Source organism: Microcaecilia unicolor, chromosome 3 (assembly GCF_901765095.1).
Source record: "Microcaecilia unicolor chromosome 3, aMicUni1.1, whole genome shotgun sequence".
NCBI lineage: Eukaryota > Metazoa > Chordata > Amphibia > Gymnophiona > Siphonopidae > Microcaecilia > Microcaecilia unicolor.
The window spans coordinates 212,523,336-212,538,977 of NC_044033.1; the positions used below are offsets into that span (position 1 = coordinate 212,523,336).

General features: G+C 44.2%; 1 protein-coding gene across 3 annotated transcripts in view; it reads right to left on the bottom strand.

Annotated features, from left to right (window-relative positions):
- Window positions 1-461: 461 nt before the first annotated feature.
- Window positions 462-15,642, bottom strand: part of DDR1 (discoidin domain receptor tyrosine kinase 1) — a 68,573-nt gene continuing 53,392 nt past the window's right edge. For all 3 annotated transcript variants that reach the window (XM_030197411.1, XM_030197409.1, XM_030197410.1), the window contains 5 exons: window positions 7,007-7,134; window positions 6,317-6,517; window positions 3,926-4,160; window positions 3,372-3,521; window positions 462-2,995 (listed from right to left, as the gene is read on the bottom strand). In XM_030197411.1, the coding sequence (XP_030053271.1) occupies window positions 2,855-2,995; window positions 3,372-3,521; window positions 3,926-4,160; window positions 6,317-6,517; window positions 7,007-7,134 (855 nt within the window). In that variant the 3' untranslated portion in view covers window positions 462-2,854. The remainder of the gene's footprint in view (window positions 2,996-3,371; window positions 3,522-3,925; window positions 4,161-6,316; window positions 6,518-7,006; window positions 7,135-15,642) is intronic.

Here is a 15,642-nt window from a genome sequence, read left to right on the forward strand (position 1 = left end):
CACCAGGGGCGGACCGCCCCCCTGCCCCGCCCTTGCTACACCACTGCCTGGGACACCCTTTGCCCCTAACGTTTTTGCATTACACTGCATTTGTGATGTTCACCCCTTTCTTCTACACATTTTCACCCTTGTCATAACACACCTTGATTATTGCAACTCCCTTTACACTGGTCTACCTCTTCACGCTCTCAAAACTGCTGTCAAGCTCCTTCACAATGCATATCATTTTGACCATGTCACAACCCTCTTCTCTACGGAACACTGGTTTAGAGAATGGGATGGGGACAAACTTTGTCCCTGTGTCACTTTCTACTTTGAAGCCTGTTAATGAACTGGACTGTTATTTATGTTTGATGCAGATGACAATATTTTGATTTTTTTTTTTTTTTAAACAAGCAAACATGCTGGCCACAACAAGCAAAATTTGCATGGGGGATCCTGTACATCCTGCTACCAGCACATCTACTAAGAAGACATCTTCCATTGCAGAAAGGACTGTGGAAGACAGGAGAGCTAGACTGAATCCTGAGTATTGATAACTTCTTAGAAGTGCTTCATGAGGCATGTTTCTCCCCTCTAGGGCATACAGAACAGGTTCTATTTTGTACCCCTGGACATTTTAACAGGATTCCTTGGGGTAGTAGAAGTCAGCTATTGTTAGGGTTGGAAGGGTGGAGGACGGTTATCATGTTCCATTTGTAATTTATACACAACAGTTGCACAGCATATTGTTCCTTGTTATACTTTAATAACAATTTAAATATAAAATCATAAGTGTTGGAGCGGGGATGGAGCCAGGACAGGGCCAAATTTTGTCCCTATGTCATTCTCTACACTGGTTAACCTGTTCCAGCTCCCATCAAACATAGAAAACCCTACTTCCTGCTCTAAAAGTCTCAAATACCTCCTGCCCATTTACCTCAATCTGCTCATTCCATACACCCTGCTACTCTTCCTTTGCTTATCACAACCTTCTTACTCTTGCCCATGACTCTTTCAGGTACGTTGGCTCCAACCTATGGAATGACCTTAGGAATCAACCCTCCCTTGCAGCATTCAAACATGTTCTGAAAACTCACTTGGTTGTCTGCCTTTCCCTAAGTTCACACAGCAAAGGTGATAAATCTGACACTTCAGGCATATTAAAAGTTTTAATCAAAACATCCAGGATTGCAATCTGTTTAAAAACCTTTGTGCGGTGGATTAGAAATTTTATATAATAAAGATTTTAAATTCAACTAAAGCTGATTGATTTGTGTATGTTTTGCTAGATGAGACCCAGTGAATAAATTAACATGATTGCACAGAAAGAATGCAGAATTTTATTAACAATCTAAGTGGGAGGCAAATACAACCCATCTATAAACAGTTCTATATATTAGTGTAAAAATCTCACTTTTTGTGCTACTTTTGCCCAATATATACAAATCTCAGATTATTGCAGAGGAGGGCAGTGAATGCACTGCTCAAGGCAGGGACAAGCTTGGTGCCCCCTCCCTAAAACACACACGCAGAGCAGCAAGTCACCTAAATATATATATATAGAGAGAGAGAGACTATCGGCACAATATTTATAACCTTGAAATCCATCACTCTTTACAGAGTGTCAGCTTAAACTATCTACATTAAAAATATCAGGTTGCTACAGTTAAAAGGGCAGAGCGGTTTTATAGGCTGGTGAAATTCTTTGGATAAGGGGAAGCATCCAGTGTTAGTGTAGGGTATGAGGTGGGGGGGGGGGTAGTAGGATACATCAGCTTCAGTGTTAACACAACAGACCCCTACAGAAGTAGAGCTAACATCCAGCAGCTAGACAGTAAGTCCAAAGATTGCTGAGGTCAAAGAGTTGGTTCTGATCCACAAGACAAAATAAAAAGTTGTGATAATTCAATCCCATCTTGTTCCCAGTGAGAAAAATGCAAAAAATAAAAAAAAAAGTGTAATAACCCAATTCCTGCCACCTCGGTGCAGCCCCATTGCCAGCAACAGGGTTAACCCCCCCCCCCCCCTCCAAATGAGACAGGTTCCAGTCAAAGTTCCAGGTCCGGATCTCGCCTCTTGTGGTGCCAGCAGCTGAGTATGACCTCATTTTTAATTGTATCTGATGAGGTCATGAGACAAATGAAAGAATAGGCAAGGAGCCAGACTAAAAATAACCATAAGAGGAAACTCACAGAGCCTCAGGTCTGTTCCTCACATCAAGACTAGGCTTGAAGGAGCCAATCAGAAATGAGCACTAGTGGGGCTTCTTTCTGCCATTTGCTAGGTCTGAGCATGCTCAGTCCATCCCAGGGTGACAGAGGACAGATGTGGAGGCTCTGATGAACCTCTATCTGCACAGCTGGACTCCAGGCAGAGGAGAAAAAAGCAAGATCAATAAGGAGAGGGGAAAGTCAAGATGCTCCAGTGTCCTTAACATATGATCCAGTGATTCCAGTTATTTTAATTCCAGTTATAGCACAAGGACCTGAGGGCAGTGGCAGTTGTCGCTGTTTTCATATTTCAGCACAAGTATCTTTCCAACACTGCCTGTCCCAGGGAGCTTGAAGCGCCTTCCACTATTCCTGGAAAAATTTCCAACAGGTGCATCTATTCTCCAACACTATTCCCAGTCTTCCTGAGGCCACATCTGGCAAGACTCAGGAGCTGGCAGGAATCCCCGAGGAAACGGCGATAGGGGTGGTGAAGGACTGGTGCCAGGAGACAGCTTGCACGGAGTTCAGCAGAAGATAGAGGGGGTTTCAGAGGATGAAATAGAAAATGCCTCCAGCACCCCTCCCTCCCTAGTAAAGACCAGGTCCTGTTTCCACTGAATGTCCTCGGGGCGTTTGCACCAAGAGGAGGAAAGCCCCAGCTACACCATGTTTAATGCATCCTCCATCAAGAAGCGATGAAGGTTCTGGAAGGAGGGCCGGTCCTTTGAATCCCGACACCAACAACGCTGCATCACATCATAGAGCATCTGAGGGCACACAGGTGGACGTGTGAGGTATATCTGCCAGTGAGGAGAAAATAAAATAAATGATCGCCTGTGCTAAGGCACCTCATTCCTGCCCTGCAGCACCCTACTGTTCCAAAGCTAAAATTTTCCCCAACCTAACCCACCTCATTCCAGCTTTGCTCCTCCTTGTGTTCCAGGCCTATGACCTCACAATTGTAGTTCTGCCAGTGCACCTCATTTTGTCCTGTATCACCCTCAACTATTCTAGTAGAGACCATCACACACAGCTTTGCCAATTCACCTCAGTCCTTCCTGCAGTGACCTTGGATATAATAATAATAGGCTCCCCGGCTTACTGTTTATCTGCTACAGTGCAGGGTCTCCCAGTATGTTAGAAAGGAAAGGCTCAGGATGCAGCTCCCACTCTCACCTGCTTGCCCTGGTCTCTGAAAAACTCTCCCGCATTCTCTATCACATGTTCGTCAGTCAGCTGGCTGTATGGCTGCTCCTTGCACAGCATCAGGATCTCCCAGAGTGTCACCCCAAAAGCCCACACATCACTGGCTGTTGTAAACTTGCCCTGCAATGAACGGATGGATCAGATAATTAGATGTCATACGTGTAATATCAATGTGGAAGCAATGCTCCCTACAATACTCCAGGGGAAGAGGGTAATCCTTGTAATGCTCTGACATGGATCCCAGAGAGAGATGTGTCGAACCTGCTCTTAAACATTTTCACTGATCTTTCCCCAATAATTTTACCAAAGTTCTTACTAACAGATAATAAGTGTGAGATAGGGTTTACTAACAAGTGAAGAGAATTTGTTGAGATCACAAAAAGGAAAACACATCTTGAACTTCCCAATCCACTGCTGCTCTGCAGAACTAATGCCAGAAAAACAAGTGCTTTTTAACCTGTAAATGGAAAAGGGGGTCAATTTTACTGCCGTCATTTATGCTTTCGAGAAGGGCAGATTCTCACCATAAGGATACACTCCCAGGCCATCCAGCGGATGGGCAGAACAGCCCGGCCCTGGATGCGATAGTAGTCTCCAGAGTACAGATTCCGGCTCATGCCAAAGTCAGCAATCTTAATGGTGTAATTCTCCCCCACAAGACAGTTCCTCGTAGCCAGATCCCGGTGTACAAAGTTTAGGGAAGCCAAATAGGTCATTCCTGAGGCGATCTGAGTAGCCACGTGGATCAGATTCGGGTAACTGGTGTTGAGAAATATTTAAACAAAAACACTTACAATGCAATATGACACAATACAATATAGCTCTTTTAGACAGTAATCCCCAGTGTTACCTTCTATGTGGTTTACAAAAAAAAAGCTGGAACAGTTCTAGGAAATACAGGGAAACTAAAGTTTCTGAAACTCCATGTAATTGATCTCACATCTACCCCAAAATTCTATATATGGCACCCAAAATTTTGTGGACAATTTAATTGAACAAGCTGATAACTAGCAATAATTGGGTACAAACAACCAATTATGGTAGCTAATTGGCTCCAGTTAGGATATAAGAACATAAGAATAGCCACACTGGGTCCGACCAATAGTCCATCTAACCCAGTATCCTGTTTCCAACAGTGGCTAATCCAGGTCACAAGTACCTGGCAGAAACCCAATTAGCAACATTCCAGAAGTCCAACGAGTAACAAGATTCCAGAATCCCCAAGAATACCAAGATTCCATGCAGAACCCCAAAGAGTAGTGTTTGTGCCTTTTCGTGCCGCACCTCCAGAGTCTCTATACACCTCCACCAACAGTAGCAACATTCCGGAATCCCCAAGAATAGCAAGATTCCATGTTGAACCCCAAAGAGTAGCAATATTCCGGAACCGGCGCACATAGGAGGAAATAAATAAATAAATAAATCATCGATGCGTTATGGGCACTCGCCAAATCTGAAATTACCGCCAGGAGGGCACGCTGGCCTGGCGGTAGTCTCATTTGGGCATGCACTGCATGCACGTAGAGCTGACCGCAGCTTAGTAAAAGGACCACTGAGGTATGTAAAATTTTGCGCAGCTGCCTTTCTTATGGAACTTGGTTGCTGCTATTAACAAAAAAAAAAAAAGATTTAAATATATATAAAATATAACCCCAATATTCAAAACAAGACCTGCTACCCAGATTATTTCTTTCTTTTATACCTCCTGCAAGCCTGAAAGCTACCTATCATTATTATCCATGTAAATTCTGGTGCTGCCCATTGTACCTTTTTAGGCCCTTAAAAGGTAAGTCGCAGCAAGTTTGACAATTTGTCGTTAATTGCATCAAGAAATTTCCTTTATTTATGGTTTCAAATGTATTTATTTTTCAATATACTCTGTTGTATGAATATATATTGAGTTTTATTAATTGTTAACTTTTATATTTTACAGTTTATTTCATGATGATTTAAGCATACAGGAAGCGATTTATCTGTGTACTTTTTTTATGTTGTAATTTTTATTGCATGAATATTAATCTATTGTAATTGTTTTATCTGTATGTATAGACCCTTGACACAGGCTCCTTGCCAAAACATGGGCCATATCTGGTCCTTTGCTTCCCCTAACTCAAGGCTTCCCTTTCAGTCCCATCCGTGGCCCACCGCACTTTTCTTTTTTGTTGCTTGGTTTGTGTAGCTCATTCCCTCTTGTTTGTTTCGGTATTAGAGCCATCCCATCACTAGCATAGCCAGCAAAGACAGCAAAAGGCAGTCCTTTAAATCCACTGTCAACAGGAGGCCTTGAATGAGTGATTAAGGACTCCCACTTCCTGTGCTCTCTGTCTGAGGGGTTGGATTGGGGTGTGGCAGGCCTTGTGTGTATGTGGCTGCTCAAAGGTCTGACACTGCAGGCTCAGCTGCTGGCTTGGGTTTGACGATGGCTGTGGCAGCAGATGGAGGGAAAGAGGGGGGAGATGGTGGACATTTTAGGTGTGGGAAAGGAAAGGAGAGAGATGCTGAACAACTGGGATGAAGGGGAGATGCTGGACTATAGGCTGGGGGGGGGGGGGGGGGGGCAGGGGTGCGAGGCTGATGGTTCACATAGGGTGTCAGGTATTCCTGAGCCAGACCTGGAGATACAGTTTATCATTGCTTTTCTTAGGGAAACCCAAATTAGAAGACCAGCCCAGCAATGAGGGTTATACCAGGACTGAATCAGCTGATCTTAAGCAGCATCGAGGCTTCTAGTAACCCTTTTTATAGAAGAGGGCTGGACTTGTCCAGAAGTATATTACCAGCTAGAAAAGCGATAATGTGAGAGAGGTGTTCTCTCTTCCAGTGAGGTGCACTGGAACGGAAGAATACTGTAATAATAACCTTTGATTAAACATGGTGGTAACGGCCCCTGCCCTCTAGATGCCTCTGGGACTCACCTGATGCTGTGTGTATTGCTGTCTGCACCTCCAACCTTGTCCTCTAACTCATGGCTGCTGAGGAATTGGTTCAGGTCCCCATTCTCCATGTACTCTGTAATCATGCAGAGGGGGTCATCTCGCACGCAGACCCCCAGCAGCTGGATGATGTTGGAGTCCTTCAGCCGTGACATCACCTTCACTTCCTTCAGGAAATCATTCCTAGGGGCCAGAATGGAGAATGGGAAAAAAAATTCATCAGGCAGGAAACAAAACATTTAATCTGTGGAGAGAGACCTGGAAGACAAGCAGAATAGTCTGAAAAAAAACAAAAGAAAAAGGTAAAAACACTTTTATAACTACATAAATGAACAGAAAAATCAACAATATATACAAGTAATTCAACATTTCAACATCAAAAAAATGTTTCTTTTTATACATTTTTTTAATGTTCAACTGTTGAGCTGTTTTAATTTGTTCATGGATATTTGTAATTGTGGTTATTGGTTTATAGCTAGTTTTATGCTTTATTGCTTTGAATTTGTGTTGTTTGTTTTACAGGTATATGTTTTACCCCTGAAGCAGACATTTGGGTGAAACATGGCCATGTTGGGTGTTTTATACTCTTAAATTTTAAGTGTAAGCTCTTTGGGGTAAGCACTTCTGAGAGCTCTGTGTCCCTGAATTCTCACTCCAGATTGCTGTCCTCACCTGGCATTTTTGGTGGCATCGGAGCGTAGGATCTTCACAGCCACCATGAGTGGGCGCCCCTTCCGAATGTTAAATGGAAACTCTAGGCTCGGCAGGTCCTGGGGGTTGTCGATCTCACACAGGTGCACCTGGAACAGAAAGCAAGCAGTGGAAAAATCTCACTGAAGAGGAGTGAAGCATCAAGTGCCCCAAAATTAACCTAGGGCTTTCCTCCCACACCCATTCGGGTTTTCAATAAATCAACAATGACTATGCATGAAAATAAAAATTGCCCACTGTAGAAACCCAGTATAATATGCTAATTAAGCTCATGCATATTCATAGTGGATATACTGAAAGTCCTTATTTAGAATTTTGTCATCTAGCAGTAATACTGTGAGACTACCACTAGGGGATGATAGATTCCATTTTGAACTTGGAACCAAAGGGTCCAGGAAGCGTCTTGGCTGGGGGGGGGGGGGGGGGGGGGGGGGAGGGAATCTTTGCTTTAAATTTCTAAAGCACCAGCCACTTTAAGGCAACAACCTGGGAGCATCGAGCTGCATGTCTATGTTCAAACTTTTTATTGCTAATACAAAAGCAAAAAGCAATGAACAAACTTGTCAAACATTTTTAATATATTCTCCCCCCTCCCACCCCAAAACCAAAATTGTCTCCCAGCTTTCTCCTCCAGGGGTCTGGATTTCTTTTGACCTCCTGGAGACACTCCCTCCCCTACTCCCCCACACCATCCACCACTCGTTTCACCATCAAGCTGCATGTTAGTGGTCTGATGCTCTTGGGATGAAGAATAAAACACAGCCTGCATGGTTCATGCCAAGTTGTATTATTCATTACAGTGGGAATTACTAACCTGCAATGCTGAGGTAAATTAAGCTGCAGTAAAACGTGATATTTTACCACAGCTTAGTAACTACCCCCTTAGTGTATGCAAATCTACCTCATACATATTCACGGGAGCTATTCTGAAAACCAGACTGGATAGAATTGTTTCCAGAAGAGGGAACATGGGACTAAGGACTCAAAATTATTTGCTTGTTAATAATTAAGCTGTGGGATCAGTTGCTGAAGAATGTGGTCACAGAGACTCATAAAGCAAAGTTCAAAAGAGGATTGGACAAGTTCCTGAAGGAAAAGTCCAGTAAAAATTATTAGCCATGTGGATTTGACAGAGCCATTGCTTATGCCTGTAAATGAGCTATGAGAAACAGATCTACCTTTTAGGATCTGAAGGGTATTTGTGATCTGGACTGGCCACTGTCAAGAAACAGGCTGCTGGGCTAAACGGATCTTGGTCTGAATCAGCACGGCTTTTTTTATGCTCCTATGCTCATTGAAAAATACACAGAACTACAATCTGCAGCACAGCCAGTAGATGGCGACAACATTCCATGCGTGACAAATCACCGGCAAACTGTTTAGGCAAAACTGAACTCCTAAATTTGTGTTCTATTTTCAGCCAGGATACTTAAGATTTCCACTGAAAATTCATCTTAATTTAGGATCTTAAAAGTTAGGCGTATAAATTTAGGCATGCCATTCATGTGCCAAGATTCATGAGCCTAATTTATGAGCCTAGTCCTGAAAATCTGTACTAAACTCCTAACTCTTTCTCCCTACCCTAAATCTGCCCCTGATACCACCACTTATTATGCTCCTAAATTTAGGAAATTAGTGAAATGTTGAGTATTCATTTAGGCACTCGGCCCTAGTAAATTTAAACAGATACACACACACGGCTCAAGATTCTCCAAAAACTAGTAAGAAGTCACCCCTGGTTATAAAATCAAAATCCTATTCTTCACACACACCCCTTCCTCCCCCCCCCCCCCCCCCAAACACACACACATTCCCAACAAAGACTAACGTTTTGTTCACTTAGCGATCGTTTTACAAAGCAGTGGTAAGCCCAATATGGGCTTACTGCTCGCTACAAGGGAAGTTCTGACTGGGCTACCGGAGCAGCATGGTGATAATTCCCACCCCTAGCGTACGTCATATCCGGTGCTACAACATGGCTGCACGGCAAGTGCTTCATTTGCCACATGGCCATTTCCTGAAATAAAGAAAGACCTGCCTTTTACCTGATGCAGTAAAAGGGAGCCTAAGCACGCGCCAAAGCTGGCACAGGCCCCTCTTTTCCCCGCAGTTTCATAAAAGGGGCCCTTAGCCAAATAAAGCTATAGGTAACTGAAGTCTCAGATCCAAAACGTTGAGAATGGCCAATGTTTCATGCCATGGGTCCATAAGCAGTCTAAAAAAGCAACATGTCTGAACTTCTGTAACATTTTTATTTTTTCCACATAAAAGGATGGGGTTTGGACTGTTGTATTACAAATTGTTTGCTCTAACAGAATTCATTAAAACCTCATTTTATATTTCTGGTGACTTCAGTCATTTTTCCCCAGAGATGGTCACATTTGATTAAAAATCATCCCCGTTACCCCCTCTACCAGCGAAAGTTCTGCAGATAGAGCCACAAGGTGTACAAATTTAGCCAATTAACAAAGGGTGCAAGGGAAGGGGAAGGAAAATGGGACTTGATATACTGCCTTTCTGAGGTTTTTGCAACTACATTCAAAGCGGTTTACATAGTATATTCAGGTGCTTATTTTTGTATCAGGGGCAATGGAGGGTTAAGTGACTTGCCCAGAGTCACAAGGAGCTGCAGTGGGAATTGAACTCAGTTCCCCAGGATCAAAGTCCACTGCACTAACCACTAGGCTACTCCTCCACTCCTGCGGTATGTTTAGGCCTGGAGTCAGAACTGGCCCAGTCAGTCATTTATCTGCACAACTTTAAGCAAAAAAAAAAAACAGCAGGCCTAAATTTTGTCCAGGTAGATTAAGCCCAGGTACTCAGCCCAGAAGCCAGCTGGTTAGTCAATGAAAATTACCTTCTGATGGTAATTCAATGGTTTGGCATTACTAACATTTTGTTCTATTTAGTTTCTGCCTAATATGGACCTGAGTCAGCATCAGAGTGGCAGCATATTTAGTCCCAGTCTCATTGTATATCTCCATTTTTACATACACTGCTCTATTATGTTCCCCTTTTTTCATGAAAAGTAAGATTTAGTTATTCTTTTTTGGAATTGTTTATTGTTCAAGAAGTATGCCCCTCACTTTCCAACAGATGTATTGTTTACATTAGCTGTGTTAGCAGTTTAGGACGGCTGCAGCCTCCAATTGATTTCCAGGCCTTGGAAGGTCTGTCTGTATTTTGTAGTTTCTTAATAGCTTTAAATGTCTTTATTTGCAGTTTTTTTTTTATTTCTGTTTCTTTATATTTTTATTAGTTTTTCCGATCTGACGAAGAAGGGCAACCTTCGAAAGCTAATCAAGAAATGTATTAAGTTATGTCCAATAAAAAAGGTATCATCTTATTTTCTTTTCCATGTTTTATTTTGTTTGATTTCTATTGATAACCTATTAGTTCCCAGAAAGTGGGAAGCATCTTTTTGTCTGCTTCATGGATTCATGAAGTATGTAGATGAGACATGGATGTCATTCTATGTAATGTTCTCACTATTTTATTTATTGCACATTCTCCTCTGTTGACACCATCTGAATTTTATTAAAATTTCTTTTATATACAACACAATCCCAAGGTTCTCAGCGGTGTACAGATTTACATTCACATAACCAAACACTAACATTACTAACATAAAAATCAGGCTTCCATAATAAGATTTGATTTACTAAATTATATCTTTATCCATGGCCGCCGAGATTGGTCTGGGCCCGGGGCAGGGCTGCCACCGAGGCCTCCCCCCCCCCCCCCCCCCCCCGAGGTTGCCGCCGCCGCTCCCCCTCCACCCCCCCCCCAAGGTCACCGCCGCCGCCCCCCCACCACTCCCCCCCCCCCCCCCCGAGGTCACTGCTGCCGCTCCCCCCTCCACCGGGCCGGGCCCCCTGCATTGAAATCACAGCGCCTCTCACCTCCGTGTGAAAGCGCTGCAGGCAGCAGGGCAGCAGATCGCCTCCCTTCGACCCTCCTTGTGTCCCGCCCTCACGGAAGTTAAGTCAGATGAGGGTAGGACACAGGGAGCGAAGGAGGCCCGAAGGGAGGCGATCTGCTGCCCTGCTGCGCTTTCACACGGAGAGAGGCACTGTGATTTCAATGCAGGGGGCCTGGCCCAGGTGGGACTGCGGTTCCAGACCCCCCTTGGAGGCCCGGGCCCAGGGAATTTTGTTTCCCCTCCTGGTGGCTATGTTTTATCAGCTCACATCATTATCTGACCCATATCTCTATATATAAAAGGCACCTCCAACATTCTAAATTTGTAGTTGCAAGATCCCATGAGTGTCTGCCCACCCCTGCGTCACAATGTGATGACGTTGAGGGCGGAGCAATGACACAACAAATCGGATTGTCATTCGGTAATCTCTGTTTCCACTCCCCAATGCAGCTGTCATTCCCATACACTCAAAACCAACCAACATCGGCGCTGGACCCCGTTCCCCCCCCCCCCCCACAGTCCCCCTCACCCACCCTCCCGCAGCCGCTCGCTCACCGTTCCACCGCCCTCCCTCTCCTCTCCAACTCCGGCCATGGTGCACGACGATTACTACACACGAGCAAGGAAGCCCATTGGTTAATCTCTGTTTCCATTCCCCAACACAGCCATCATTCCCATACACTCAAAACCAAGCACACAGACGTTTTTTTTTTTTCTGAGGAGGAGCACACACACACACATTCACTCTCTCTCTCACACACACACACACACTCACTCTCACATACACGCTCTCAAACATACACACTCCAAGGAACACCTTGCTAGCGCCCATTTCATTTTTGTCAGAAACGGGCCTTTTTTACTAGTGCCTTTATAAAGAGAAAGGTCTTCAATTCTCTTTTAAATTGTTTAATTTCCTGAATTTTCTCGTCTCAATGGGTACCATGTATTTGAACAGGTTGACATCTCAATGGATAAAGGTCTCGTTTGATTCTAGACCTATATTCTCTTTGTGAGAGCAGCAGGTATTTGCTGATGTCCATTGCACACAACTGTATGCGACTTACTTTTTAATTTCAAAATGTTTACTTTTTATTTTTATACATGTATTATTTTACTATACGGTCCTTTTTCATCTATTTTCATATGCGTTCAATCATTATGTTATACTTTCTGTTGAAGCACATTTTTACATTTTGGTATGCGCTTATATTGATTGAGTATTTTAATTATGGCATAACTACATTTGTTTTTAGATGTATATTCCTTTCAAGATAAGTATTTTCATATTTTTAGAGTACTTATACACCATAATATTTGGGTAGAGTTGTTCTTATGTTTCAGCATTTTTATATTCTTACTATACTTATATGATACACATGGGTGTATACTGTTGTTTTTTTATATACTTGTAAGACTTCTGACACAGGCCCTATCGTCGAAACATGGTCCATGTTGAGTCAGATTAAGGAATTGTGATTAAAGGAAAGGGAGAGGGAAATGGAACTTGATATACCGCCTTTTTGTGGTATTTTGCAACTACATTCAAAGCGGTTTACATACATACAAGTACTTATTTTGTACCTGCGGCAATGGAGGGTTAAGTGCAGGGCCGTGCCAACACGGTAAGCGCGGTAAGCACCGCAGGGGGGCGCCTGCCTTCAAGGGCGCCGCTGCGGTGCTGCTCCGCCTCCCACGCCTACCTTTTAAAAAAATATTGTGAAGCAGAGTTGCAGGCAGCGCCTCACCTCTGCCCTGCTTGTAAAACAAGTAAATCTCTTCTCCTCGTCATCGTCGGGCCTCACTGTGTCCCGCCCTCCTTTGAGGTCACTTCCTATTTCCGCGAGGGCGGGGGCAGTGTTGCCAGGTGGGCGGTTTTACCGCCCAATTGGGCGGTTTTCCGCGACCCGCCGCGGGAAATTTTTGCCCGCGGCGGGTTGCGGTTTTTTGGGCTGGTTTTTGTGCTTCGGGCGGTTTTTTCGGCCGCGGGGGGGCGGGGTTAGTGACATTTTTGGGTGGGGTTAATGACGTTTTGGGCGGGGTTAGTGACGTGGGAGGCGGGGCCGATGACGTGGGAGGCGGGGCCGATGACGGGGAGGCGGGGCCGGTGACGTGGGAGGCGGGGCCGGTGACGGCGGGGGCGGGGGTGATGACGCGGGGGTGGGGGTGTCAGGGGCGGGGTTTGTGTTTGGGCGGTTTTTGGGCTGTTTTTTGGGCTCCAGTGGGCTGGAAAAAAATTTTCCACCTGGCAACCCTGGGCGGGGGACACAGTGAGAGCCGATGATGATGATGAGGAGAAGAGATTTACTTGTTTTACAAGCAGGGCAGAGGTGAGGCGCTGCCTGCAACTCGGCTTCACAACATTTTTTTTTAAGGTAGGTGTCACACTGTACTCCTCCTTCTCCGTCTTCTTTTTCTGAGCCGGCCCAGACCTATTGCTGCCGCTTAGTGCTCAATGGGCTCCCGAGGAGGGCTAACTCTGGGCGTCCCCTAACTCTCCTCGTTAAAGTAGATTTAGCTGCAAATTGCTCCACATTTCCCGAAGATTTCAGCTGTTGTCTTTTCCTCTCTCTCATTTTGTTTCTCTTCTTGACTGATTTGGGAAATAGCCCTAGGCGGTTGCTTTTTGTTTGTGTGTGAGCTCAATCACTTAATTGCTTTATCTAAACAGGAAGCTTTACAGAGCTATAGGGCCAGAGATCCAATTGCGGAGATAAGCACCTCAGATTTATCCCGGGCAAGGGCAAATAGTGTTTGTAGAGTCTGATTTTTTTTTTAATTAGAACAGGAATACATTACACAAATTAAGTGAAATGAAAGCAAAATAACTTTTTATGCTGAGGGTTTCAGTGATGGGCTGCAAATTACCCTTGTCCTCTGCAAATCTGAGCTGGGAGTTGCAGAGCTGAGGCCCACAGTGGCTTTATCACTGAAGGAAAGCTCTCTGACCCCATACTGAAACCTTCCGAGCATAGGCGGTCGGTGGCCCAACTGTTTGGGGAGGGTAAAGGGGGTGGGGCCAGGGGCGGGGCTTACATTCATAATTGTCTGACAACATAGAAAAAAAAAAGTAAAAAATAAGTCACAATTAATACCTTTTATTAAATTTAGATATTAAATATGTATTGTATGTCAAAAAATAAAGTGGTTGCTCAAAGCATATACTAACCACAATTGCTCAACTGCAAAACACTATGCACAAATTTGTGCAAAAACACACTCATAAACCTTACTGTACCATAACACTGGGCAGACCCTAATAAACCAATATACCACCCATACGGAAAATGCAGACCGTCAACAATATGAAACAAGGGATCATAATATCACAATTCTCATGTAGAGCCACAAAACACCCTTTTAGGGTGGAAAGTGTTCACAATTAGCTCCTTTTATGAATGACTATATGTAGATCCTTCAAGAGGTAGTGTGTCATGATTTTGGCTCTAAAACTCTTTCTGATGATTTGGTGCCACCTCAGTAAGACCAATACACAATCTCTCCACTGCAAAACACTATACACAAACTTGTGCAAAAGCACACTCATAACCTTACCAAACCATAACAGTACTAATTCCAAGGACAGGGCAAGCTACAACCTTATGCATGGAAAGGCAGCACTGTAATTACACCAGGCTCTAAAACAGCAGTGCACAACCTAGTGAAACAAAAAACCCCAAAAAGGGCTGAAAATACTACACGCTAGCAGAATACTGCACCTTGATCACATGAAAAACACATGACACAACAGATATGAAGGCAAAATACTGAACTGGAAAGTTACCTCAAGTCACCTCAGCATGCAGAAATACTAGAAAAATTGAAACTTACATGCAAAACATCACAGATGCACATTTCCAAAAGCTGACATATTGCAGTTAATAAATTCTGACTTTTTCCTACCTTTGTTGTCTGATCATTTAGTTTTTCTATTTGCTTTGGTCCCAGTGTCTTCTGTTTTATGCAGTGTCTTCTTTCCATTTGATATTTTTTTCTCTGCAGTGTCCTCCATCCTCCTGTGTCCTTATGCATCCTATCTACCATCTGTAGCCCTTTCCCTATCCTTCAGTATCCCGATCCAGCTCTTAAATTCAACAGTTTCCCCTCCATCCATATCCAGCATTTCTCCTCACGTCCCTCCATCCATGTGCATATACTTCCCTCCCTCCATCCATGCCCAGCACCTTCCTTCTTTCTCTCCTACCCTTCCATCCAGTGTCATCCCTCTTTCTCTCTCCATCCTTCCACCCATTACCCTCTCCCAATCCTTCCGTCCATTGTCTCCCTCTATCTCCCCTTCCTTCTAGACAGTTCTCTCTCTTGACCCTTTTCCATTCAGCATGTCCTCTCTCACACCATCGTTCCAGTGTCTTTCCTCTTTCCCTCCCTACCAGTGTCTTCCCTCATTCTGCCCCCTCCTTCCATCATTTTTCCTCTTTCTCCCTCCTTTCATCCAGCCAGCATTTCTCAGTCTGACAGCTAGGGTCTCCCCCCAGTTTCTCCCCAGCAGCTTCTCTCTCTCCTGCCCATGTCCCCTCTTTCTCTCCCCATCTCTTTCTGGCTCTCTCCTGCGTTATTCCATGTCCCTGGCTCTCCCCTGCTCTTTTTCATGGCCCCTCTTTCTCTCCCCTCTCTTTCTGGCTCTCCCCTGCTTTTTTCCATGTCCCTGGCTCTC